This window comes from Cheilinus undulatus, linkage group 14 (assembly GCF_018320785.1).
Source record: "Cheilinus undulatus linkage group 14, ASM1832078v1, whole genome shotgun sequence".
Taxonomy (NCBI): domain Eukaryota; kingdom Metazoa; phylum Chordata; class Actinopteri; order Labriformes; family Labridae; genus Cheilinus; species Cheilinus undulatus.
The window spans coordinates 24,888,523-24,915,703 of NC_054878.1; the positions used below are offsets into that span (position 1 = coordinate 24,888,523).

At 38.7% G+C, this 27,181-nt stretch overlaps 1 protein-coding gene across 4 annotated transcripts in view; it reads right to left on the minus strand.

Moving 5' to 3' along the window:
• The window catches only part of si:dkey-71h2.2 (low density lipoprotein receptor adapter protein 1), a 91,964-nt gene extending 64,783 nt beyond the window's left edge, over positions 1-27,181 (minus strand). For all 4 annotated transcript variants that reach the window (XM_041805991.1, XM_041805990.1, XM_041805992.1 and 1 more), the window contains exon 1: positions 26,890-27,181. In XM_041805991.1, the coding sequence (XP_041661925.1) occupies positions 26,890-26,974 (85 nt within the window). In that variant the 5' untranslated portion in view covers positions 26,975-27,181. The remainder of the gene's footprint in view (positions 1-26,889) is intronic.

Consider the following 27,181-nt stretch of genomic DNA (forward strand, 5'->3'; position numbering starts at 1 on the left):
TCCTGAAGAGAAAAATTAGTTTTTGGGTTGAATGTTATGCTTGATTAATTTCTGACTTCTCGGAGAAACCCAGCGAGCCGGCTTAAATTTGGGTCTAAAAAGGTGAATTCAGTTTGAAATTCCTCATTCCTGTTCTAAAAGGTAAAATGTGGAGCGCTCACTGAAAATGAAAGAGTCCGCATTAAAGCACTTAATGATGCTGGATGGTCTTTGAGACAGGTGGTCTAATAAATTCGTTTAGCATTGTATGTTCGCAGCATGGACCACCTCCCTGGATTTGCAGCTTTCAACAGGCATCCCAGATGGGTGCAGTCAGCCATATACTAGGTTTTAACCTAGACTTGATGTCTGTCATTTAATCCACTTTTAAAAGCCAAACTGATTCCAAATAAAGAGCCATTTTTGGAGCCAGACAACCAGCCAAAAGATCTGTATCTATTAAAAGAGATAGACTTCTTGTCTTTTCAACACAATTGGTGTGAGCTGATTTTGCCGGTGATGCACGATGTGTGTAGTGCTTCTTCAAGTGGACACGCCAGGAACTGCAGTTTTAGCCCAATCACATTAGCTTAATTTTTCAACACTGGAGGTTGCCACTCAATTTTGATACAGTCAGATAAAGCTTGAGTAAAATAATTAAACCTACCTTACCAGCTGAATGTTACATTTTCTTGTTTCTTTTATTTATATGCACATATACATATTAAAGTTTTTATATTATCTTATTTTTCACCTTTTATACATTATTTATTAGAATACCTTGTATTTGTTTATATATATTTTTTGCACTGAATGGAACTGTGCACAATTTCGTTGTACTTGAATACAATGACAATAAAGATTCTGATTCTTTGGCAGATTAATTGGTTCCAATATAGAGAAAACAAAATGCAACTTGGATTTGCCCTGGATCAAGGAAAACATTTCACAACAGTCCATAAATATTCAGTTGCTATAAAGCAAAATGCTTGGACCCAAGTGATAAATCTTTATAATTCATCAGCTTGACTTTAGGAGAATTTGGCATTTTTGCTACAAAAACAACTAAAAGGCATCTATGAAAACATTTTAAAAAAAAGGGAATAAAGGCAACAGCATTCAGCTTATAGGGTTTTTACAATACTGTAATTTTAATCTAGATATCAGTAAAATTACAATAATCTCAGTCCCTGTTTTGATACCATGCAATCAAAAAAAGAAAAAAATCCTCTGCATCCAACATTGGACAGTTTCTTGCTTTTACTGAACAGCAAGCAAATTCCTGCACTGTCTTAACTGCATAAATACACTGGAAACAGTATTTGTGTCATTTAGACAGTGCTGCCTTTCTTTTGTTCATGGCAGCTTTCAGTAAATAATATTACCAAAGTCCAGTTGTTTGCTTAAAGCTTTGCTATTTGTAGAAAATCTACATGTCTGTCAATCTTTAAAATGATGCAGATTGTTTTATTATACATGAAAAAAAGATCCAGAATTTGGTCAGCCTTATCAGTCATCTTCAAATCATTTCAGTTTTATTACTTTTAAAAACATTAAGAGTAGCAGAATGGAAATCATGACATTATGATATGTAGATAGACAGACTGTAACTTAGTCATCTGAAATATGATGGATTTTGGTCCCCTGCTTCATTACGGTCCCCAACTCCAGAGCAGCCATCTGTCTGTTTGCCATTACATCTCTGCTTACTTACATCTATCTTGTGTGTGTTGAAGCTCTTTTTAATAAAGAGATTCCACTGAGCTCAATGTGACGTTTTCATTTTCAGCTGCCAAAATCAGTTAGACAAAGAAAAATATTTGCAAAAGCAATAAAATGGATGATTGAAATCCCTGAAGACTAGAAACAGATTTAATTTGGCATATGTCTTCCCGCAAACACATTATAGCACATTCAAATCGTCAAGGCGCTGCACACAGCAAAACAATTTCCTTTAAGCTTTTATTTCTTTTTCACTGACAGGGAAAATATCTCCTGAGTAAAATATTTCAGGTTTATGAATCAATGGTTCATCACCTTGGGTGGCCTTGAATGAATCACTTCTAGCGTGGATCGTTCAACATAATCCCCTTTTCACCAATCTGCTCATTAATTGCTCCCCATTCACACAGCCTATCTGCTGTTCATCAAAATTATGATGATTTGACTTATCTAATTCGTTATGCATGGATGAGCAGATGGAGCTACTGCTGATAGGAGCTGTTTGGAATATAAAGGAGTAAATGTAAGTTCTCAGACAACCAAAGTGTAACATTTCACTTTGGGGTTGTCTATACCTTGTATTCATCTGTTTTGAGCATATGGATACCAAGCTGACTGCACTTTGTATGTGCCTCCACTCTATGCATTAAAAATATATCTAGAAAATCAAAAGCGAAATCAAAATCAAAATCTCATTTGCCCCTTTTCATATAAATAACAGCACATACATTGCTGAATATGCAGGTGGCAAATAAGTCACAAGCTAAGAGGCTAGCCGCACCTCTTTAACCGCTTTTCTCCCTCATTTCTTCACATACTTTTCCAGGAAACTTTGATGTACTTTTATCAAATAAACCTTGTTGGTACTGGTTAGACTGAAATGGCAACTCAGTTCAAGACAAGGGGTGATGAGTGAGCAGTGATACGTCACTCTCCAACCAGCCAATTCTATGAGCCAGCTCTTTTACATTGATGATGAGAGCTGGCTCCTGTGTAAGAGTTTCCTTTTTTCAATGTTTTGAGCAATGCTGAACAGATGTTAACAGACCATGCCTTTTTTTTTGGTGGACTGTCAAAGATAAGGTCAGTTGATGGGGCAACCTGTAATGAGTATATGTAGTGTATACATTCAAAAAGTCCAGATGAAGGCCACCTCCTATGCTGTCTGAGCTTTTGGATATCAAATTATCATTAGTATGCATGCACTGAGGTCTGTCCAAAACTAGCATTAAAGGGATATTTCAGTATTTTTGAATATGGGTTGTATGAGGTAGCCTCCGGTGATTTCAGGGAACATTGGCCCTTCAAACAAGACAGGCTTAAAGAAGCACCACAGACGGGTATCACTTCTCCACATAATTTAGAAAGTTTTAGGTAAAAATGGGGCAAGAACAAAGCTAGCTCAATTGTATGCTATATCAAACAATTTTGAAATGTTTCATTTTTCACCCAGAGAGCCTCTGTGTTTGGCACTATCTTGCAATGCAAGCGCTGGCTACTGGCCACATGCTTTTCTGACGAATGCCTAAGCTAAAACACTAAAATTAGCAATTTTGACTTGAGTGACAATGATGTGCTGTTCTTACTGTGGAAATGAGGGGATACTTTATGAACCAGAATACATAGAGGATCTTTTATAGATGGAGGCTCAGCGAAAATAAAGAGAGAGAGTGAAACTTAAGAGGAGATTGGTTAGCCTACCTGGTGCTAAGCTAGGAGTGGAAACTGTGTAGGTTTGGATATAATCAATACTTTTGAGAGAAAAAAAAGTGAGTTGAAAGTCAGCAGGAGAATAAAAGCTCTCTGGGTATCTTTAATGATTCACAGAAATACCTTTATAAGATGCCAGTCCAACATGGGATTAAAGAAGAAAACCAGTGCAACTTAACACATAGATCAGACAAATTCCATTACGTAATTCTTGTACTTCATCTGGGGTGAAAGAGGGTCCCTTAGAGGTGGCGGGGTATCAAGATGAAGTATCATTATCAGAGTTGTAACTCGGCCCAGTAGGTATCAGATGTGTTGGTCTTGGTTTCGATACACAGCCCTAAAACAAGCCCATGCCTACGAAAGCTATTCTCATGAGTGGGATTCACAACATTTCTTCAGTTGTAACACTTCTCTAGGCATTTCTGATCAATAATAGCAGCTTACAGATGCCTGCAGCCTCCATCACTCCCCATTCAGAGTTCCCTTTCTTACTGAATCCCGGTGCTTTATGAGAAACCAATGTCCTCCAAGTAAGTTTATGGCTGCTGCTTAATCATTCTAATGTGTGATTATTAGACAAAGTGTAGTCAGCGTGATATGTTTACGTAATGATAACAGCTGTTGAAGCAGGAAAACTGAGCTGAAATAATTCATTTGAGAGGAATTTGTTGGGGGTTTTCTGTCGAAGCCCATAGATGCAATAGGCTGTTCATATACACTGAGGCGGAAGAGCATGGTAGTCAAAGCTTCTGTTGCAAAATATTGCCAAACACAGAGGCTTTCTAGGTGAAAAATAAAAGGTTTCAAAAATGTTCAATATAGTATGCAATCTGGCCAGCATTTCTTTTTTCTATCTTTACCTTAAACTCGTTAAATGACATGGAGCAGCTATACCTCTCTAGGGTGCTATATAGCCTAGCTTCTTTAAGCGCGCCCTGTACTGAATGCTCACTGAAATCTCTGGAGGCTAACACCACTACTATCCCCAAGTACCCCATACAACCCAACTTCAAAAATTACTGAAATATAAAGAAAGTAAAAAATTTAAAACATCAGTTTATATAAGGCTAATGGCAGCTAACATTAACCCTATAACATAAACTAGCAACTCTTAGTTTCAATAATAAAGCTTTTCAAATAAATCTAATGTCTTGTATTCTTTAAAGACAGTACAAGTGTCGGTGAATTCATTTCTTTGTCTAAGTTGCTGAGACCATCGTAAGTACTGTAATGCCAGAGCTTAGCCTAGCATAAACACTAGCTTGCATGGCTCCTTTAAGTTTCACCTCCCATTCTGATGAACTTGTGCGATATTTGGTTTGTTTAATCCACTCAGATTGTAAAATTATTTGTGGTTATACAGGGGGTCTTTACAAACCAGACTTGTTTTGTCAGCTTTTGAATTACTCCTAGCTAGCAAGCTGCTAACAGTTGCTAAATATTAAACATACAAACAAAAAAAAGTATTTGTCAAAAAAGCATAATATTTCCAAACGTGAAAATCTTTTTTTATTTGATCAAAAGTAGGAAGTGGTAGCAAATAAAATGTAGGACTTTAATCAAAATATGAATTGTACCTTTCACATTAAAAAATAGCATTTTCTTGTGAAGTGTAGCAGGACTATGTTTGATAAGTGAGTTATTAAATGAGATAACTAAAAACAGAGACAAGAGTTGATGAAAGACTTTCTTGTGTTGAATGCTAATTTCCCTTGACAGCAGTTATTATGCAAACCACAGGCCTTGACCCGCCTCCCTCAAACAGGAAGCACCCTCCGAAGGCTTTGTGAATCATTAATTAGACAGGATCAAACCCGGGTTTATACGCCGAATTAAACAGCCTTATCTTCTCTTCTCTAAGAAGCATGTTTTGTCCTCAGAAGTGTTCGGAGAATGAGATGAGATTAGAACCAGAGTTATTATTGAGGCAGCCATTATTACATGCTTCAAATTAAAAGTCAACACAACACAGACACTTGAGTTCTGTTCCTGGATGGCTTCCTGTTTTCTATTTATAGCTGGCATCCCAGCATCCCACAGGAAAACTGTGCTAATATTTGCTTCGCAATCAGTGACAGTTGGTTGGTATGATGCTGTGCAGGAGGAATGAGCCAGATAAGCACTCAACCTTTGTTTATCGTGTCCAGAATGAAAAATTCACAGTGAACGGTACATCAGAAAAACTGAAAGTAATGTTCACTTTAGGACAGGAAGAATACAGCGCTGGTGTGTACTGCAGTTTTGGACCTGGATGTCACTGCAGCAGCACCTTTCCATGAAAGCGAAGGTAATTAAAAAAAGTCAACGCAACATATCACTTCCTGCTCAGGCAGGATAAACACAAGAGCAGGGGAAATAACAGACTTATTTTAGGAAGTCAGTTTTTTGAATGCAATGCACAGTGCCAATAAAAAATATTAACCCACTTTGATATTTTACCCTTTATTGATTTTATGAATCAATCATGGTCAATTTAATTTGGAGCCCGACAAAAAAAAAGAAAAAAAAAACTCTCTACTGTCAAAGTAAAAACGTCAGTAAATGGTCGTAAGTAATGTCAGTTAAATAAATGTATGTAATGCAAAACAAGTGGTTACATAAATACAGTATTCATTCCCTTCAAGTCACTCCAGAACATTCACTTTTTGTGTTTAAACCATTTCTGTGTAGCCTTCGCTGTATGCTTCATGTCATTGTCTTGTGGGAAAATAAATCTCCCAAGCTGTAGCTCTCTTGCAGATGGAATAAGATTTTCCTTACTTCATTTTACCCTTACTTTACAAGCCATCCAGCTACCGAGAAGCATCCCCACAGCATGATGCTGACACCACTGCGCTTAAGAGCGGGGATGGTGTGTGTTTGAGGTGATGTGAAGTGTTTGGTGTGCACCAAACATAATGTCTTGTCTGATGGCTAAATGCCAGACACAGGTTTCTTCTTCCTATTCCCTTGAGTCATATTCACTGCAATCAGGTGATCTCATTTTCACTAATTGTGAGACTACTAGCACCAATTGGAAGGGCCTCTTTTTGTTTTTGTAAAAAAAAGTCAAATTATGATGACCATGATTTATTATAACAACAACAGATTAAAACAGCCAGGACGTGATTACTTTTTATAGGCACTGTATTTAAATGTTTAGCCATAAGGCTTCCCTACTAATGAAGGGCCTTTAAAAAGCTTAAGTAAAGCCATTTACATGCTCATTTATGTGCTAAACCATGCAACAATTAATCAAACCCATCAGTGCGGGGGGTGGGGTGGGGGGGGGGCTTGTTTTCATTTCACAGACTGTTTACAGTCTGCTGATGTTATAGTTTATCATTGATTGAAGGGCAATAAAAATGGAGGGTTACTCACACAGTAAATGTCCACTGAAAGTGCTTTGGATCATTTTTATTGAGGAACTCAGATGCCACTGTTTGTTGATTCATGACATTTAGTCTATTAAAGAAAGATTTTCACACAGGCCTGAAGAGAAAGGATCCATTTTTCTATCCAATAACCTGTATGCATATTTAATACCAGAGTTAATCAAAAATTCAAAAGAAGTTTAATACATTTTCTACTTCTTTACATCTTTATAAAAAAGGGGGAAAATAAAGAGTAATTTAAAGTTTAAAGAGAAAAGGTTTTTAAACAGCTATGTCTCCAGAGCAGAACTTCAGTAATTTAACTTGAAGGGGGAAATTCACGCCAAAATAACATCTCCATTTACAATGCAGACACCTCCATATGGGAGGAAATCTTTCCTCACGGCAATATACTCATAAAGAATAATCGCTCAACACCGTGCAAGGATTGTTTCCATTAGCAATTCAAACCAGGGATGATTTTCTCTTTGCTGATACTGATCTTTTCTCCCTTGTGTCTGCTGGCTCACATTTCAACATCTTCATCTATATATAGCTCCTCCAACAATAGTCCATTCATGAAATTACAGCTGTATTCTATATGATGTTTTTTTTTTTCAAGGGTAAAAATGTGGTTTGAAAAAAAAGAAGAATCCAGATTCCTCAGGTTCCCTGATCCCTATTTCCCATCCATTATCACAGCAAAGCAAAAACAAGTCACCTTGGAGAGGAGCTGCTGATCTAATCGGAGACAGTGTATCCCTGCAACCCTTTAATAGCTGAGGACTTCCCACAGGAATCCCCTCTAATGCAGTAAAACACTCTGGACCCTTCCAGCTGAGTGATGGATGGAGGTCTGACACAGACACAGGGATACCAACCACAGCCTCTCAGGTCTCTAGAGAATCAGGGGGGTTAGAGGGGTAATCAGTGTAAGTGCTTGAGCTGTGATATAAAATTTGATCAGATCATTCAAACTTAATTATACATATTTTCTCTGTATGTTCTTGTGGTATGTATGAGATTCTGGGTAGGCTTTGACTGCACAGGGCTGAAGGTGCAAAAGGTGTAAGTCGATTGGGGTTCAGAAATTAAGTTAGATATTTTCCAATCAAATCTGTCCAGCAAGTAAAAATTCATGAAATGAAGACTGGCATGTTGTCCACAATAACAGTAGAAAGACAAACACCTAGCAACTATCAAAAATCCATAATGATATGGGGCAGGGATAGGCCCCTTATCTCCTCTTAAAAGCCATATTAAAGCTTCAGCATAACAAGACATTTTGGACAACGCTCTGTTTCCCAGGTTGTGGCAACAAATAACAGCATAACAGTGCCCCAGTCCACAAAGTAAGGACTAAGAAGACATGGATTGATGAGCTTGGAGTGGACAAACGTGACGGACCCGCACAGAGCTTGGACCACAACTCCACTGAGCACCTTTGGGATGAACTGGAACAGAGATTGCAAACCAGGGCTTCTTTTCCATCATCAGTGCCTGACCTCATAAATGCTCTACAGAACGAATGGGCCCAATTCCCACAAAAGCAGTCCAAAATGCAGCTATAAAAGTCTTCCAAGAAGAGTGGAGGCTGTTATAGCTGCAAAAGGGGGAACTACATTTTAAAGTACACGTATCTGAATACAATGTAATTACAGTCCTTGTTGGTGTAATGGTCAGGCAGCCAAATACTTTTTCCACATACAGTAGTGTATTTCTTAAGCCAGGATCAGATTACTTCTTCAAAGTATGGTTAAATCCCAATCCCAAAGCAAACATAGAGTTTCAATGTTGTTCAATTCTGTTGGCTCTAAAAATGTATCATTTTATCACACATAATGTGTCACGGTGGACGACAATCAAGGCCACATCTGGAATGCCCTATGACCTTCCAAGATTAAAGTTCAGCATGTTTGAGTTTTCTTTCTGCCTTTTATGATTTATCTATTTATTTATTTATCTGTGACATGGGACAATGCACAATAATAGACATAAACATGTAAATGTGCCAGATTGTAGCCATAGGCTGATTTCCATCTGTAGTCCCCGGCAGGATGATGGCATATACAAGAAAAAAGTACAATAAAAATCTACATAAGAGTCAGACAACACCAAAACGAGACAACATAGATGATACAATAAATACAAAGACCCAAATAAAACAGTACTTAGCTTAGGACAGACCAGAGATAAATTGACCATTCCAGTTAAAGTGCATAAGGCATGCAATAAAGTGCTGTAGTGCTAAAGTGCAAATGTGCTGATGTATTGCACATGGTCACGAGTGTGCTTAGAGAAGAAATTGCACATCGCCCTTGGCCTGGTTAGATAAAGGGCTAATATTATTGCACATAGCCCTATTGCACATAGCATTAAACAGATGTGTTAATGCATATATTATTGCACCAAGAAAAAAGCATACATAAGTGTATCTATGAATGTATTATTGCACAAAATATGCATACATAGCTGTATGTAAGTATGTATGCATAGAAATATTGAGATGATCTATCATGACAATAAAGCTGACCAATAAGCACAAAGTGCCTTGCGTGTGCAAAAAACATACATGTACAACCAAATGGCAAAGTGAAAGAAGAACGATGAAGATGGGGATGTGAGGTGAAACTTTGAGACAAAGTAAAAATTTGTTGAGCTCTGACAACACCCCTGCCTTTATAATGTGTCGTCGACAGCGAGGGACTACCACCAAAGATTAAAAAAAATAGAAATATAGAGAGAAATTAAGCTTATAGTTCTCTCCTCCACCCCAGCCTCCTCCTTTCTGCACTAAAGCTTTGGTTGTTCTCTCATATTCAGTTTTAATGCAACTATGGAGTAGTTTTATCAAATATTGGGGGGGGGGGGCACCGTGCATTTACTGTTAAGTCAAATCCTGCTGATTGGATAACCCAGGGAGCATCTTTTCAGCAGAGCCTCAGCAACCTAGTGAATACCTGTCATTAGCATTAGCATCAAGCTAGCATGTAATCCATCAGAACAAAGTGCAGTCAATCCATGATTTCAGTCTTCTTCTTCCAGCCCCATCTGCCTTTCATCATCTTTATGCCAGTTATGATAATTGGTCGTGTTCCTCTGTTCAGTCTGCCATGTCTGTCAGTAAAGTCAAGACACAAATTAATGCTCTTGTCATCACCTCATCTGACACCCTGGTCATCAAAAAAAAACACTGTTGCCTGACTTCAGCTTTTTAACACAGAAAATCTGTGTGGTGTTCATCGGGGATTATAGGTTGCCTAGCTGACAACCTTGCAAAAGTTAAGCCCATAACGGTTGCTTCTCTCAGTGCTTTTAGTTTCCTCACAGCAAACTAAAATCTGATTTCTATTCAAATGAGCAGATAATAATTTATCATGTTAGCGCCTCTTCCCTCTGGATTTTCCCAATACTTTCAAGCTGTTTTTGCAAACAACCAACATCTGGCTCAATAATTTATAACGAGATAATCAAGAGGGCGGTGTTATCTTATCTCAGTTGCTATCTCAGCAGACGCTCAACCTAATTTATGCGACAACCATGAACTCAAGATAGCAGCTTCTAAGTGTCTTTTTTTTGTGCCTTTTGAATCACAGAAATTCTTTTCTTTACACCTATGAGCTACACAAGTTTTCCATTTTACCTTAACAGTATGAAGATATTTTTAGGAATCAGGGCTCCTTGGCTCGCGGTGCTGAGCTAAAGTTGGGACAGGATGTGTCAGAAACAGTGAGTAGAGTTTGAATTTTTCAGGAGAACAGAACAAGGCATTGGTTTTTTGGCTCTCCGGTGGAGGGGCAGGATCAGGTTTGAGCACACATACACAGCATCTAGAGTAAAATTACCTACCCACACATCCAACAGCATAATGAAAGAAAACGCGCTCAGAAAGACTCTTACACATGAATGACAGCTGTCAGACCTCAAACAACAAAGAATCTGGATGCTAGGATGTCAGTTTACACACAAAAATGAAACAGGGTTGTCTTTCTGTCTATGTGCTGTTGCAACTCTCCAAAGATCGGGTCTCTCGGTTTCCTGGTGTTGCATAATTCACTTCACTTCAGGGCAGGGAACCTTGTTGGTGCTTAAAACAGCCCAGAGAGAGTGAGCCTGCACACAGCAGCATAATAATGATAAGCTGTAGAGAAGATGGTGTGATTTATGTGCTTGTGTGTGTTTATGAAGTTGAAACATGGAGCCAGGCATGTTTACATCTGTGTCACACCGTGGGAGTCAGAATTGCCCTCATGGCTGTCGAATCTATATCCGCTTCACGTGGTAAAAATTTAAAGGAGATATCCTGGAAGGCTTTAAAAGAACAAGCAAGTTATCAAATATACAGCCACGTGCAGCACACACTATATGTTGGACATGAAAACATTTTATACACTTCCTATAAAGGCAACTCTCAGGGGGTCTCTCAAAGAAAATCGATATAAAATATGATCTGGAGCAGTTTTTATTAACATGAAACTGAGGCTAAAAAAAATCAATATTTGTGGAGTGCAACTGTGAAGAAAATAAACTGGCAGCTGCAAACTAACATGAGCGAGACCAGTGTGCGAAAAGAAAAGCACCAGCACGGAAAATTTGATTCAGAATATGAATTACATCAGAAGAGAATACAACTAAATCAATACAGAAGTAAATTTTTGCTCCAGGGAGAGAAGGAGGGCACTCTGACATTTTCTCAACCAAAGGGAAAAAGGTCATTAAAGATTCAACAAACCGCCTGATACTGCCACAGTAGGGCCAGCAAACACAGACATGCATTTCTTACTGATCCTTCACATCTTTGTTTTGACAGCAGGGCAACTTTAAATCCCTGTTTTCTAAGAACTAAAATGTCCTCTGTTATCAATAAAGCATAAGGAGAATTAAGGTGAATCTCCGAGGCACACATGGGATTTTAAGGCTTTAATAAAGAAATGAGAGTCGTGTCGTAAAGGCCAGACGAGCTTCCCGTTAAGCTTCGTCTAAACCAAGGCCTACATCAGAAGAGAGCTGAGGAATTATTATGTTTCCAGAACAGCCATGGCAACCACAGGATTAAAACACAAGAAGACAAGTGGAGCACGAGGAGCGTTTAGTGGAGGGGAGTACTTGTCGACCCAGCGTGGGGTAGAGCAGCGCTGTGATCACCTGCTTAAACAAAACTCAACACATGCTGTAGGCTTTCATGTAACCTAATCCAATCATGCTTTGTGTGATAAAATCCTACACAAATGTACTCTATGTTGAAGCAAACAGAATGGTTATTTTTTCAGAGCACTTCTCTGTACCTCTATCTCATCAGGATGTGAAAACAAAGCATCTTTAAATTAAATGCTAACATGAGCAGCTTAATAAGCTCTCAGTGAAAACAATAACATGATGGTGTTCAGTAGGTATTACACTCACTGATTAGCTTGTCATTTAATGTTCTAATAAATTTAGGACAAAAAGTAAGAAAATTTGTGTTTGTTACAAACAAGAAATAATCTACCAATGCTTCCTGGTGATTACTCTTACAACACTGGAAAGCCTGTTTCCCTTTTAAAAGGCTACATTTGTAAGGAACATGCATTTGCAGGATGAGCAGCAGAGCTGTGTAGGTGGGTTGCACCCATGAAAAATTTGCCAGATCTTCTCTACCAATGACTAACAGCTTATTCTGCTGCTACTGACTCTTGTTTTGAGCTTCTGGTGCCTGATTGTCATCACTGGAAGCAATCTCAGTGCAGAGATATCAAGATTCTGCAACCAGTGGCAATTCCATATCTCCGAACTAGCCAAACTAGATCCTCCAAGATGACAACACTCACCCCCACAGGGTGGGGTTTACCAGAGACTACCTCCAGAATTTGGGAGTGGAGTGGATGGTTGAAGAGTGGGATGCCATCCCACAGCAGTGTGTGACCAGGCTGGTGACCAGCATGAGGAGGAGGTTGTGGCTGTGTATGGTTCTTCCACACACTACTAATGCTCCTGTTTGTTAAAACAATAGATTGTTACATTGACAACGAGTATGAAATCAACACAGACATCTAGGGAAAATGATCACTGTGATAAGATTAATGTGATGGATCTCAGAGATAACATAGATGTCTGCAAACCAAATGCCGTAGCAATCAATACAATTACTGCCAACACATCACATCCTGAAATCCAGTGAGAGAAGAACAAACACGATATAAATCTCTTAGGCCTTCTTCTAGCATGGCTTCAATTAATAAAACTCTTGCATGGGGTGTTTTGTGTTGGCAAAGAACAATTATTCTACATAATATCAGAGACAAGAGAAAAAAGAAGGGATCATAAAGTTCCACAGAAAAGAAAAACCAAGTGGAGAAAAGTAGGAAGCCTGACTGTGCAGACCTGTCACAGTTAGCTGTACTTTTGACAATAATCCAAGTAATCACACTGTTAGAGGATTTAGCTCCAGTAGTTCTCTTTTGGCAAATAGTGAGGAGTCAAAAGATCAGACATGCAAACAAAAATCCTCCCTGGTGTTAGTCCACTCTGACATGTAGCTGCAGGAGCTGGGGATCAAACCCCCAACCTTCCAGCAAAGAGACAACCTATTCTACCACCTGAACCACAGCTGCCAATTTAACTATCAACATTCACGTTTAAAGGATGAGAAATGGCTCAGGCTAAGAAGTATTTTTTAGTGGATTAGAATAAAATCTATTTCAGGCAAATTCCCCCAAAACACTGCATGCTGAGACATTAATGTTTCACCTCTGCTCCATGGGAGGCAGCAGAAATCCTGATAATCTAATCATAATTGCGAGCCTGTGAACTGGTGAAATAAAAAAAATACCCCGAGGGATACATGCGGGTTTTAATAACTTGAATCATACACCTGATGTAAGCAGAACCTCACACCGCGGGCAGCTCCTGATCTTAGAAATACAAAATCCATTAGACAGGTAACTTCCCCCAAAGCACGATCCATGAAAACTCATTAGCAGCACTTTATCATCTTATCTGTGCTCTGCCTGTGACTGGAGTGTGTGAGCATGAATTATGCAGAGTATAGGTGGGAAATCTGTTCAGTTAAATCATGAGACAACACTGAATCTCAGCTCAGAGAAGATATATTAGTGTAACTGCTCTTATAAATGACTCAGTCTTCTATCAGGGCATTGTGAGAGCAACGTGCAACAAAAAGGTTCCATCTTTAAGCATTTTGAAATTATTAACCATTAAAATCTCTGCTGTCCTCTAAAAATATCTCAGTCATGGTTAAGAGTGTGGCATTAAGGATTCATTACATGATTTTATAGTAGCTAATGTTTTACTTTTGAAAGGATTTTCCTGCTTTGTAACTGGAAGGAAAAATCCAAATGAACCAGAACTCTTTTTCATAAAGACGAGTGAATGGGAGTACACTGACTGATGAAGCATAACTCACATTGGAAGGTCTAAAGATTTTCCTTGTTCTAACACAGTGGATTCACTCTGAAAATCATCCGTAAAATTAAAACAGTTTACTTCCTGTAGCTACAACCATGCTTCAAGCCGTTCTCTCAAACTGCACTGTCTGTTTTTTGCTGCTTTGTTTTGTGTTTGTGAGCATATTTCTGGAAACAGAGCCTTGCTGTAAAGGTCATGTACTGTATGCAAATTCAACCTTTACTGAAGACATCATCTTAAATTAATCAAAGCCCTTACCATTGGAAGCAGAGCACTCACGCAATGTTAAGGTTATGGGAGCCCAGAAATAAAAGTTTATATTCTTGAAGTCAAATCTGAGGATTATTCACACAGTAAAACATGGCACTAAATACTTTAAAAGATAACAGTGGTTTAAGAAATGAATATAAATGACATGATGATGAAAAGGTCGACAGACACATTTTTGAATCAATTACTAAACTGGACAGCTGGGATTGGCTACAGCCCCCCACAACCATAAACGGGTTAAGCTGTGCAGGTAATGGATGCATGGATGAACACATGACTGTTTTGATGAAATTTTTTTTTGTTTCAGCTCAAGCAAACTTAAGTTAAAAATCAGATCATTAAAAAGCAAGAATGAAAAGATTTTAGTATAAATGTAGACAATTTTCTCCAAATAAAGGACAACAGCTAATTTAATAAAAATCCAAAATATTAATCATGCAATGAGAGCTAAAGTTGATTTATGATTCATTAATGCATACACAATCTTACCATGGGTGTAAATCTATAAGAAAGTAACTTTTTGAAGGTCACTAGCAATTATTCAAAGCCAGTTCAAGGATTCTAACCCTGGAGCGGAGCCAGTGGAAACGCTCTCATTGACAAAAACTGAAACCTTTCTGCTCCGTTGCCATGACTGAGTGGAGACAGACCAAACACGCATCTGGTGGACTTTAGGGGTAAGAGACAGACCAGGATGTACATTTGAAATTTGTCAGCTTGATGGAATCATAACAGAATGTGCCACCAATAGGCCAACAGATGTAGCATTGCTCTGTGCCACTTTTATCACTAGAATAATCTATTTCCCTTGTTCTTAATGGCGGTATCAGAGGTGATACAGCAACTGTCTAGTGGTAGTACTGCATTGCAACCAGAAGCCAGTGAAAAAATACAGTTTTAAATATAATAACTGCATTAAAAGTCTGATTTCTTATGATGTAGTAACTGTTTGAGTATTAGAAAGTCATTGCCCATCCCAAACCTTGCCTTAAAAAGTTCCAGTGTTGGGCAGTAAATCGGTGTCAATACTGTCACTGGTAAAATTTCAGCCACAAAATTTATATTTGCAAAACTGTTGTAACTGGTTAAAATGCATGTGAGGTGACACAGTGATGGCTAAATAGCATACCAGAGTGATATGTGACAGTGAACAGCTTAGGTTGAGTTCCATAATCAGCATGTTTCGCTTCCACACCAAGCATCAGCCGGATAACAAAAGTCTGTGCCTGGTGTCAGTGTCAATAAAGTGAAGCACAGCAATCAGTTAAACATGTTCTCTCCTCTACATGTTTGATATCCGTAACAGCAACATACAGCAAGTGCTCACTTTGCAAAGAGTCTCAACAGCTTTTAAAAAACTGTTTAAAAAAGTGTTTTCACTCATAACTCACTTGTTCTAAGTCCATGATGATTTAAAAAAGCAAACAAGGTTAGAGAAGTCAGAGAAGCAGCTGCAAACAGCTCCATACAGTAACTGGTATTTCTGCTAAAGCTACAGTGTCATTTAACAATGTCATTAAGCAGACGCTAAGTTAAATCACTGATAAATACGCTATTTTTGACAAGTTCTTCACAATAATAGTTGTGCTGGTGGTTGTGATTTTTGTGCTTTTATTGTGAATGGCCACATCAGGAAATAAGTGGTCATCAATAGCGGCTTAACACACCTCAGCAGGAGAGAAATGAAACTTAAAACTACAGAGCAGTTACAGCACACAGAGTCTTATCTAAACATTTATCTGTAATTTTATGCACTGGCACGATACCATTATACGACTGTTTTAGGGGGAGATGGTGGGTCTTAGCACTTGAATATGAATTTAAATGCATTATACCCTATACTTTTGTTATACTGCAGTAACACAGATACCCCAAATAGCCAAAAAAATAGTGTTATACATTTATGGCCATATTGTTCAGTTCTATTCCAAAGTGTTTTCATTAGTTGCATCTCTCTACTCTTGCTTGAACTGTTGTCTTCATTGCTTGTCACAACCCCAATGATTTCTGGTATGGTATGGCAAAAGTTGGTCTGAATTCATGTTTTCTGTAAATGCAGAGCACAAGAAGAATTACCCTTCGGTATCCTTTTGTGTCTCAAACATAGAACATAAATGGGCCTTAACAGTTAGTTTAAACTCTTTATACAACTAAAAAAAGTTCCTTGAGGTGTACTGTTTGGTGTGGGCAGTTAGAAAAACCTAAAATTCAACATCCCAGGAAATAAATACTTTGCCAACTAGAAAAGCAAAACATCCTTTTTGTCACAATACTACTGATAGATGTTACTGTTTCTGGAATTTGGGTAAAATCTTTATTTGCATGGGGTTCATCATTCATACAGCTAGTTTATACAATTTTGGGTAATCCCTGGCTTTAAGTCTGCATCATAACACAAAAAATGCTTCAACAGATCCCAATTAATATTTTTCTATAACACTGATAGCAAATGATCCCCTCTGAAATTTCTACACACTAATCCTAATCTCTATCTCATTAAACTGCTGACATTCCTGCGATCATCACCCTGTATATTCCCATCATGCCCTCCTATTGCCTCTGCTCATCCATCTCATTGCTGCAATGCCCCTGACTCATGGGTAACTGAGTCTTAACGAGCCATTGAGAGATAATTGCTCCTCAAGGGTCAGTACTAACTGACACCACTGCCTCCTGCATGCCATTCAGAGCCGCCCCTGTCAGCTTTAATAGAAGCTCAGGCTGGACTCACTGCCTCAGCTCCAGACCAGCTGAACATAATGACTGTGGAGTCCACTAATTTTCACTCCGTAAGGACTGCAGAGCAAAGTGGAACAAACTGTGATTTGTAATATTTTCCTCTGAGATTTAATGTGTTAAAAAAGCCCTCGTAGTGTTTATTCAAGACCAAAATAGAAGTAGACATTTTTATTTTTTCTGTATATAGATCAAAGAGCACTGCAGCAAAGGCCAGCTCTTATATTTATAACACTAACACCATTCTTTAAAAAAACAGCCCAAGGACACAGTCCTACTGGATTTAACTGAATCTGTCTCAAAGCTTCACCATCTCAAATTGATGCAGTCCGTACAGCATGAATGTCCTTGGCACCAAGGGCAAGTGTGTGTGACTTCTGAGATACAGAAAGGTCTGTTCTGCTGCTCTGTGACGTGATCCAAAGGGATGACTCGTACTCCAGGCACATGCTGTGTCCTCTGCTGTCCTGCCAGTGGCTCTGACCTCAACAGATGACAACCAGTGGCCACGAGGGGCGAGGGGAAAGTGCTGTACATGTCAGAGCTGTGCTGGTGGAGACGCTGAATACTGGCTTCTCACCAATCGGGAAATAGGTTGATTTATGGTGGAAGACTGAGGTGGAAATGATTATATTCACTTGTTAAAACAGTGCTGGTATAACTTTCTACAGTAACTGATCTTTGTGGATTCGTCCGGCTTATCATACAGACTGTGTGTCCTCCTAAGACTGTACAAACACAGAAGAAGACATTGGTTATTATAAATAGTTATCACAAGTACTAATGGATCAGTCAGACTAGAATAACAATCATGTGGGGAAGGTTTATACGTGCCAAAAACCCACACAGAGTCGTGAGCATCAACAGCATATTTCATAGAAATCCAGGAGAACTTCACAGCCATTATCAAATAGGCTACATCTAAATGTTAAAGTGTTTACTTTTGTCATGAAGACATGGGTCCAAGCATAACATCCACAACATTTCTTCAAAATGACTATCAAAAGGGGCGAAAATTCCAGGGTAATTTTGATACAGCACAATACTTGATACATAGACTCCAAGTGCAAGATTACAAAAATGAAGTGAGTCTTCGCGTTCTTATAATGAAGCATCATAACATTAACCTCCCAAAGCAGATGGATACGCCCGTTTCCGTTTCTCACTGGCGAATCCATCTTGCAATGCTCCCATCTGAACGGTTTGAGCCCAATATAGGATGTGTTCTGTCTTTGGGTCTCACATTTCAAATTTAGCTAGGAAAATAAGGCCTCAGCTTGGTTTTCTTTACAGGACTAAGTCCTGCCTGATAATGAGAAATAGAAAAACACTTTGTCCAGGCAACAATTTTACCCATTTTCAACTATGGAGACACTCTTTATACAGATGAAAGTGCTTCTATCTTAAAGCCACTGGATGCTATATATCACAGTGGTCTTCGATTTATCACTGGTGATAGATTCAGTTCCCATCATTGTGACCTGTATAGCCCTGTAGGCTGGCCCTCTTTGGGTCACTGCTGGAAGCAACACAGCATTCTGTTTACTTACAGAGCAATCATTGGTAAAGTCCCTCCTTACCAGACTTCCCTCCTATCTAAAGATCTCAATCTGTACAACCAGATCTTCAAACTGAATCACTTTAAAAACACTAAGGTTTAGGTCTGAATCAGTATTAATTTCATCAACTAAAACTAGGGATGCACAATAGTGGATTTTTGCCGATATCTGAAATGCAGATGCGGATACAGATTAATTTTCGCTGATATGGATATCGATATTTAAACATGCCTTGTTTAAACATTTCCATCCTTTTGGACACACTTTAAGGTTTGAGGTCAACCAGGAAAACAAACTTTACTCTGTAAAAATACTTTGAAGTTTAAAGAAGAGGATAAATAAAGAAAAAGACATTGACTGACATAGGTCTGTTGGTTCAGCCTAAAACTCCACTAATTTATTTGTATATATGGACAACACTTACAGTTGATGTACGCTGAAATACAAAGGCAAAATATTGGATGTAAATATCTGCAGAAATTGCAATACCAGATCGATAATATAGTGCATCCCCAACTAAAACTATGACCAAGTATGTTCAACAGCCTTTTTTCCATGAGAAAGACTAGAATAAGATTAGTCAAAAGTAAATCTTTGATGACTAAAACTGACTAAAAGTAAGTTTAGTTTTCATCAAGATGACTAAAACTAGATGAAAATGTTTAGTTTTCATGGGACATTCAAAGTCCATGATACACTATATTGCCAAAAGTATTCACTCACCTGCCTTTACTCGCATATGAACTTAAGTGATATCCCATAGCGTTTAATATGACGACGGTCCACCCTTTGCAGCTATAACAGCTTCAACTCTTCTGGGAAGGCTTTCCACAAGGTTTAGGAGTGTGTTTATGGGAATTTTTGTACATTCTTCAAGAAGCACATTTGTGAGGTCACACACTGATGTTGGATGAGAAGGCCTGGCTCTCAGTCTCTGCTTTAATTTTTCTCTAAGGTGTTTTATCAGGTTGAGGTCAGGACTCTGTGCAGGCCAGTCAAGTTCATCCACACCAAACTCTCTCATCCATGTCTTTATGGACCTTGCTTTGTGCACTGGTGCACAGTCATGTTGGAACAAGAAAGGGCCATCCCAAAACTGTTCTCACAAAGTTGAGAGCATGGAATTGTCCAAAATCTCTTGGTATGCTGAAGCATTCAGAGTTACTTTCACTGGAGCCTAGCTCCTGAAAAACAACCCCACACCAATCTCCTCCTTTACACCACTGCATCCGACGCTTTGCATTGCACTTGGTGATATATGGCTTGGATGCAGCTGCTCGGCCATGGAAACCCATTCCATGAAGCTCTTTACACACTGTTTTTGAAGTTTGGAGGTCTGTAGTGATTGACTCTGCAGAAAGTTGGCGACCTCTGCGCACTATGTGCCTCAGCATCCACTGACCCCGCTCTGTCATTTTATGTGGCCTACCACTTCGTGGCTGAGTTGCTGTTGTTTCCCAAGCGCTTCCACTTTGTTATAATACCACTGACAGTTGACTGAGGAATATTTAGGAGCGAGGAAATTTCACGACTGGACTTGTTGGACAGGTAGCATCCTATCACAGTACCAAGCTGGAATTTACTGAACTCCTGAGAGCTACCCATTCTTTCACAAATGTTGTAGAAACAGTCTGCATGCCTAGCTGCTTGAGTTTATACACCTGTGACCATGGAAGTGACAAGAACACCCGATTTAAATTATGTGGATGGGTGAGTAGATACTTTTGGCAATGTAGTGTATTTCTCTACTGTGGGTAAATCCGTCAAAAAACAACTCATCTGCAACTTCTCAGCTGTAGAAAGCAGGGACCCCAGGTTTGGCAGGGTGCACAGGAAAAAACTACCATGACTTGGTACCAGATTCAGGCAAGAGAATAATTACTTTGACTTAAAGCTAAGACTAAAATGTGAGGAATTTTTATGGACTAAAACTAGACTAAACTGTTTTTGAGTTTTCATTGACAAAAACTATAAAGGGTAGAAATAACTGGAATGAGACTAAAACTAAAAAGTATTTAATCTAAGTCTAAGGATGAGACTAAAATTAAGTGTTGTTAGTGTTGCTGCACCTACTTTGTGGAACAGTTTTCAAATGACAGCAAAGCTGCCTTTCTTATGTCTTAAGGTGTTTTATTATATAGCTATTGTTCGAACTGTTTATGGAAGAAAACTGCAACTGCGTCAATAGCTGAAATGTTGAATGAGGCATAGGTTTGTAACTATATATATATATGCATATGATTGTGAGTGTGTATGTAACCTTTTCTGATATTTATTTGTACATGTTTTTACTTGTAAAGCTGCAGGGCACTCCTGGAAAAGAGACTTGGTCTCAGTGGGTTCTCCCTGTTGAAATAGAAATAATGATGATAAAATAAAATACCCCGCTGAAGCATGGTTCACTTGGCAGTGATGGAGGAGGTGCATTCAGCATAGTATGATTGCTCATGCAAGCACATAAGCATGGGTGAGTGTGGACATGACAAATCAATATGAGGTTCCTCTTGATAATCATTTTAAACATTGATGGAGAGCTGTATCTGACCAAAAAGACCCACAATAAGCCACAAAATGAATGAAGTCACTGTGCTGTCTGTGTATTATTTCCATTGTACTGACTCTGTGAGATCTTGAGAAGTGCACGTGTCCTATTACGATATTAAACTGCTTCTAAGGTCAAGTGCTGATGTAAAATTAATCAAACCACTGAGTTATGCAAAAGCTGTCTGCACTATTCATCCAATCAAATGCCTCAATCTCACCACACACTTAAAACAAAGCGCTAATGTTAATGCATTAACACTGATAATTTGGCATATTAAACACCTGATCTCTCAATAGTAACTCTAATGGCCTGGTGGTATTGATTTCCCATTAAATGGCCGAGTACCCACACTGTATCAATGCATAATCTAACTATTAAAAAAGCTTGGCAGCCCACAGTTCAAATAAAGAATCTATCGACAAACTGATTGTTGTTAACTGAGGTTACTAAACTAAATCCACTTTACATTCTGCTTGAAAGTTCCCTCAGCCAGCAGACAGGACACAGATAATTAATCCCTTTTTAAAACTTTACTCACACCTAATTTGAGGCTGCACTGTTGCCTTATTTGCATTCCATCAGCCAGCTTTGTCGCATTGCCACACGCTGGCATACAGACGCCGTCCTCTCTCCAAATTGCCTGCAAAGTAGCTTCTGGACATCAGCAGCCTCCCTGTCTGTGTGTACCCTTTGTGACTGCTGTGTTCACGTTTTTCCAGCCTGATTCCTCTGGTGTCCCTCAGACACAAACTGATTCTGTCATCAGGCAGCTGGATTCTGCTCTGATCATCCTGCTCTTTTTTTTTCTGGCATCAACAACAGCAGGAGAAGAAAAACACAAAAGCAGAGTCTCTAGCTCACAATGTGACAAAGACAATATCTTTAAAAAAACATGTTGAGGGGTTGTTTGTCAGCTTTAGTTTTCATAAATTTCCCATGGCCATGAAGGGAGGAGATATAGATTCTGGTTAGAAAAAGAAAGATCAGAAGTAAAAGTCCATCAAGCATCAGGAGAAAACCATCTAAGACAAGCTGTCTCTTAACATTGACATCGTGAGTTTGAATCCAGAAACTAAGTGAATCCAATGTCATTTCGGAGATTCATTAAATCCCCACTCCAATGAGAAAACTTTTAAGTCCCACAGACTAACACTCATTACTTAATAATTCATGTAGAACATTTCCTAGAGAGAGAGAACACACCGAGCGTGTTCTCCTGGCTGTGAAATTAATCAGTCATGTTTAATGGAAACTGGCATGGGCAGCTGAATATTCACTAAGCAAGAATCCAGAGTGAGGCAAAAGCAGCATGCTAGCATTTAAGGCAGTGACGGGCTGGAGGCAAAGACGCTGTAGGGAGGGAGCATTCAAGACAACAGTTCACACATCGGTGAGACACTGGAGCTGCAGGCAGCAGAGCAGCCCCTCACATACTGTCTGTCAGCAATGGTGTGACAAGGTTCACATTCTGACCCTTCACTTAGCGCTCGCAGCCTCTTCTGCTACACTCTGTGGTAGCCCTACAGCAAGCATGCACTGATAATTCATTTAAGTGAATTTCAATGACTTGGGAGTCAAAATGGTGTTTCAAGTGCTGCTTGTAAATTTTGTAGTGCTCTCTGTCTGTTCAGTGATTCATATTCAGGTCATTGTGTATCTACGGAGAAAATTAGCATGGAGTTTACTTTAATTACAGGATGTATTGTCTTGTATGTTTCTAAAATAACACATGTAGAGTCTGTTTTGAGTGTTGTAGTGTGACCGGCTCATATTTGTGCATTAGGATGGTAGAAAAAAGCCTTGCTTTTCAAAAATTAAAAAATAGACTTTTTTTAGACTAAAATAGTCTGAGTTAGGCATGCACAACATCCAATATGCTGACATATCCAAATTCATTTAGATGTTATCGGCATGATATCAGTATTGGCAGATTTGAAAATTCAGCTGATATTTACAGTCAATACGTCAGCTGTAATTATCGTCAGTACAGTACGCACCTGTAAATTTGTGGAGTTTTAGGCTGGACCAACAGACCTGAGTCAGATTAAGTTATTCTTTAAACTTTGTTTCAAGTAGAAAAATGGTTAAATTTGTTTATCAAATTAGCCGGTATGCAATTTACGAGGCGCTAATGGCTGCTGCCTTTCTGTCTGAGTTCTCCCCCTGCACTTCACCAGAAGTAAATATGAGAAGCTTAGCAGTTAGCGTGTAGCAGGAACAGCGTGGTATGAACGGATATAAAGCAGCATGTAGGCTGTTGAGTGTTGAACTCATGTATAACTACTCAACCAAAGTAAAAAGGACACATTTCAAAGCATAATATTAATCTGCAAAGAGGAACAAAGGCTGGCAAAGCTAGCTGCTAATGTTAGCATGTGTGATGTGAGCCTGTTATACTCAGCATAGCTAACACAGTTATTAGGGTGGTCATTTCCACAGCACCAAAAAGGAGGACACTTTGCAGCACTTAGTGAAGCAAGAATAATCGCAACAAATAGGACTCTAGTGTACTCCCCGCTACAATACAATTTTGTCCATGATACCGATGGTATCAGGATACAGTGATTCTGAGATACTCCATTCATTGAAGGAGAATTTGATCCAGGACCACCTCTGGCCAAAGGCCCTAAGCATACTCTGATATGAGGCCCCCACTATCGCCCCAACATACTCACTTAACAATACTCAAACGTATCGTAAAATAACTAAAATAACTAAAGGATATAGAATTACAATAATAATAAATACAGTCTTTGCAATTTAGCCTGAGTTAGTGGCATATAAAAGACGGTTCTTAGTTAGTAAAATTATCATTGATTTTAATGATCATATTCCTTGTTGCAATAATAAGGATATTTTTAATTTCCATCCGTCCAAAAAAACTGGTCACTATGGGTTTTGCTCATAACATTAATCCCACTTTATTAGATATTTGTTTTATTGGGGTCTTCTCCTCAAAACAAAAATAATATAAAGCAGCTGATCTTTCCCCCCTTATACCCCCTCACACACACACCTGCACCCCTCCCTTCCCTCACACACAGCAGCTTATCCGTTTTGCTTCTTCTATCATCTATCTAAATATATCTTGTCTTTATATGTTTTCACTTGCGGTCTGATTTTTTTTTTTTTTTTCTGATTTTTTAAACAGCTGATCTGCGCATGGATGTTTGACAACGTCAATTAATTTCAGAACCAGCGCAGAAACTTCACGGAGTTTTATCATAAATTTACAAACTAAACAATGGTAGAAGTTTACGTTTGACAAGACAGGCTGCAGAATAACTGGTGAATTTATGGGACAGACGTGATGAAAGTTTCTGTGCAGCAAGTGTCAGGAGAGAGTGGGAGAGGGACAGTAAGCGGAGACTGCGCACACTTTATTGATCACAGATGGCACCAATCTCTAAAAATAGATATCTTTAGGGTTAATTTACTAATGTGTGACAGCTGGGTAAAATCTTTTTTTGGTCAACATTGTATATACATTACCTGGATCATATTTAACATACAAACACCGGACTGATGTGCAGAGAAAGAGAGCAATGGACAATATGCTGCGTTACGTTCAAGTGTAACTCCAAAAGGAGGGCAATTAAGTGTTCGGCTTGAGACTGCGCCAGATGCCAGACAAGGCATTTAAATGCCAGACATATGGCCTCCCTAACAGTGACCCTGTGATGAATCTGATTGTTGCCTACGTATTTTCTTCTCTTTTGACCAGTGTTAATTTCATCGACTAAAACTATGACTAAAACTATTTGTCGACAGCCTTTATTTCCATGACAAAAACTAGACTAAGACTAACAAAAATAGAGCTGTGATGACTAAAACCTAAAAAAAGTAAGTTTAGTTTTGTCAAGATGACTCAAATTCACTTAAATGTAATGTAGTTTTAATTGGACATTCTCAATCCATGATATTTCTCTACTGGTGGTAAATCTGTCAAAAAACAATGCAGCTGTATCTATTCTGCCTCTCAGCTGTAGAAAGCAGGAACCCCAGGTTCAGCAGAGTGCATAGAACACAGTACCGTGACGGGACCAGATTTAGACAAAAAAATAAATGCTTGGACTTAAAGTAAAGACTTAAATGTGAGGACCTTTTATGGACTAAAACTACACTAAAATGTCTTTGAGTTTTCGCCGACTAAAACTAGACTAAAACTGAAAAGAGTAGAAATGACTAAAATGGGACTTAAACTACAATACATTTCATCTATAGACTAAGACTAAGACTCAATTTAAAAAAGCTGCCAAAATTAACACTGCTTTTGACTAGTTGGTTAAACGCAATTTAAATGAGCCTTTAGCTGAATGGGAAATAGACACACAGGAACATCCCAAGTTTCAAGGACTAAAGTGTGTTTTCAGGAATGAAGTTCAAAGACTGAACTACATTTAACTAACAGTATTGATACCAGCATTGGCTAAATAAATTTGAAAAATGTCGGCATAATAGAAAAGTCCTATATCTTGCATTCTAACAACCAATACTGATACAAATATATAAATGTAGTTAAGACCTAAAACTTACCTTATGTAAGTGCAAGGCATGATGATGAACAAAGAAAATAACTTCTGCTGACTTAAGTCCGTTTATCCAGCTTTAAACTCCCAAAAAAAGACCTGATGATACAGATAATCAACTTTTTACGCTAATATCTGCTGAGACCAATATCATGCATCCCTAGAACTAAGTCATACCTAAGGCCATTATTAACAGCTCATAGTCAGTTCTAAATATCAGAACATTTTTCATATCTGATGATACAATAATTGAATTTTAAGCTAATGTTTGCTGAAAATAATATTATGGTTGATAATGTTGTCCATCCCTAGTCTAAATCAAGTATGTCCTATTGTGTTTTACTAACTAAACTTTATTGCAGTAATCAACTATAAGGATCATATCATATATCGACCACCATTTACCCCAACAATCATTGTTGAGTCAACTTTGAATTATATAAAGATTTTTTTTTTCCAAAATGCACAAGAAAAGTACCCCTCAGCGCTTGTGATCAAAGTACAAGGTCTTAGAAGTTTCTAATAAACCTAAAAACTTAATAAATACAATAAAATATAATATAAAGTGTCAAACATATCAATTACTCAAATATGAGAGATTGAAAAACAGTTAAAAATTACAATTCTTCCAGATAAAACAGATACTAATTGATTCTAAACAACTGTGGCTCTTCTGTTGGCTTCTGGTGTTGATATGAATGAGCTAATTTTTCACTTTATGCTTTTTAAACATTTGGGAAATTGACAACTTACTACAGTAGGAGCAGCTCTTAATAGTAGGGAAATAAACCAATTACAACTGGGACTGAACTAAAGCGTAGCTACTACATGAGAGGCTACAGCTTGTCATTGTACAGCCTTTTACACTAACACAATAGCACATGGAGCTCAGATAGATTTGGCAACAGGACAAACAAAAGCTCTCGAGGAAGAAAACACAACAGTCCGTTAGCAGCCAGAGGCACAGAGTGTCCTTCTTTCCCCTCTCTAGATGCATTTTTACAGCCTCTGCTACAACGCCAAAATCTTACAAACACTGTACAAAATCCAAGCATTAACGCACTCGTCCTCTCACTCACTTTCGTGCTTTGAAGTTCCCCATGTGTGCCGCGGGACTCCGGGGCTCTTGATAATCGCTCTGCCGGCGGATTTCAGGGCATCCATCCCGAGGTGTGTCTGCTCTCCGGCAGGTGGATTCCCCAGTCTCCGGACCACAAGGGGGGCAGATACAAGAGGCTGGGCTCGACGGAGGATGCACCAAAAGGAGGAGGAATATAAGGAAGAGAAAAGGAAGCTCCGGTGATAGAAGTTCCCACCCTGAACGGCTGTCGTTTGCTCTCCACACTCGGATTGATAAGCAGCACGTGCACC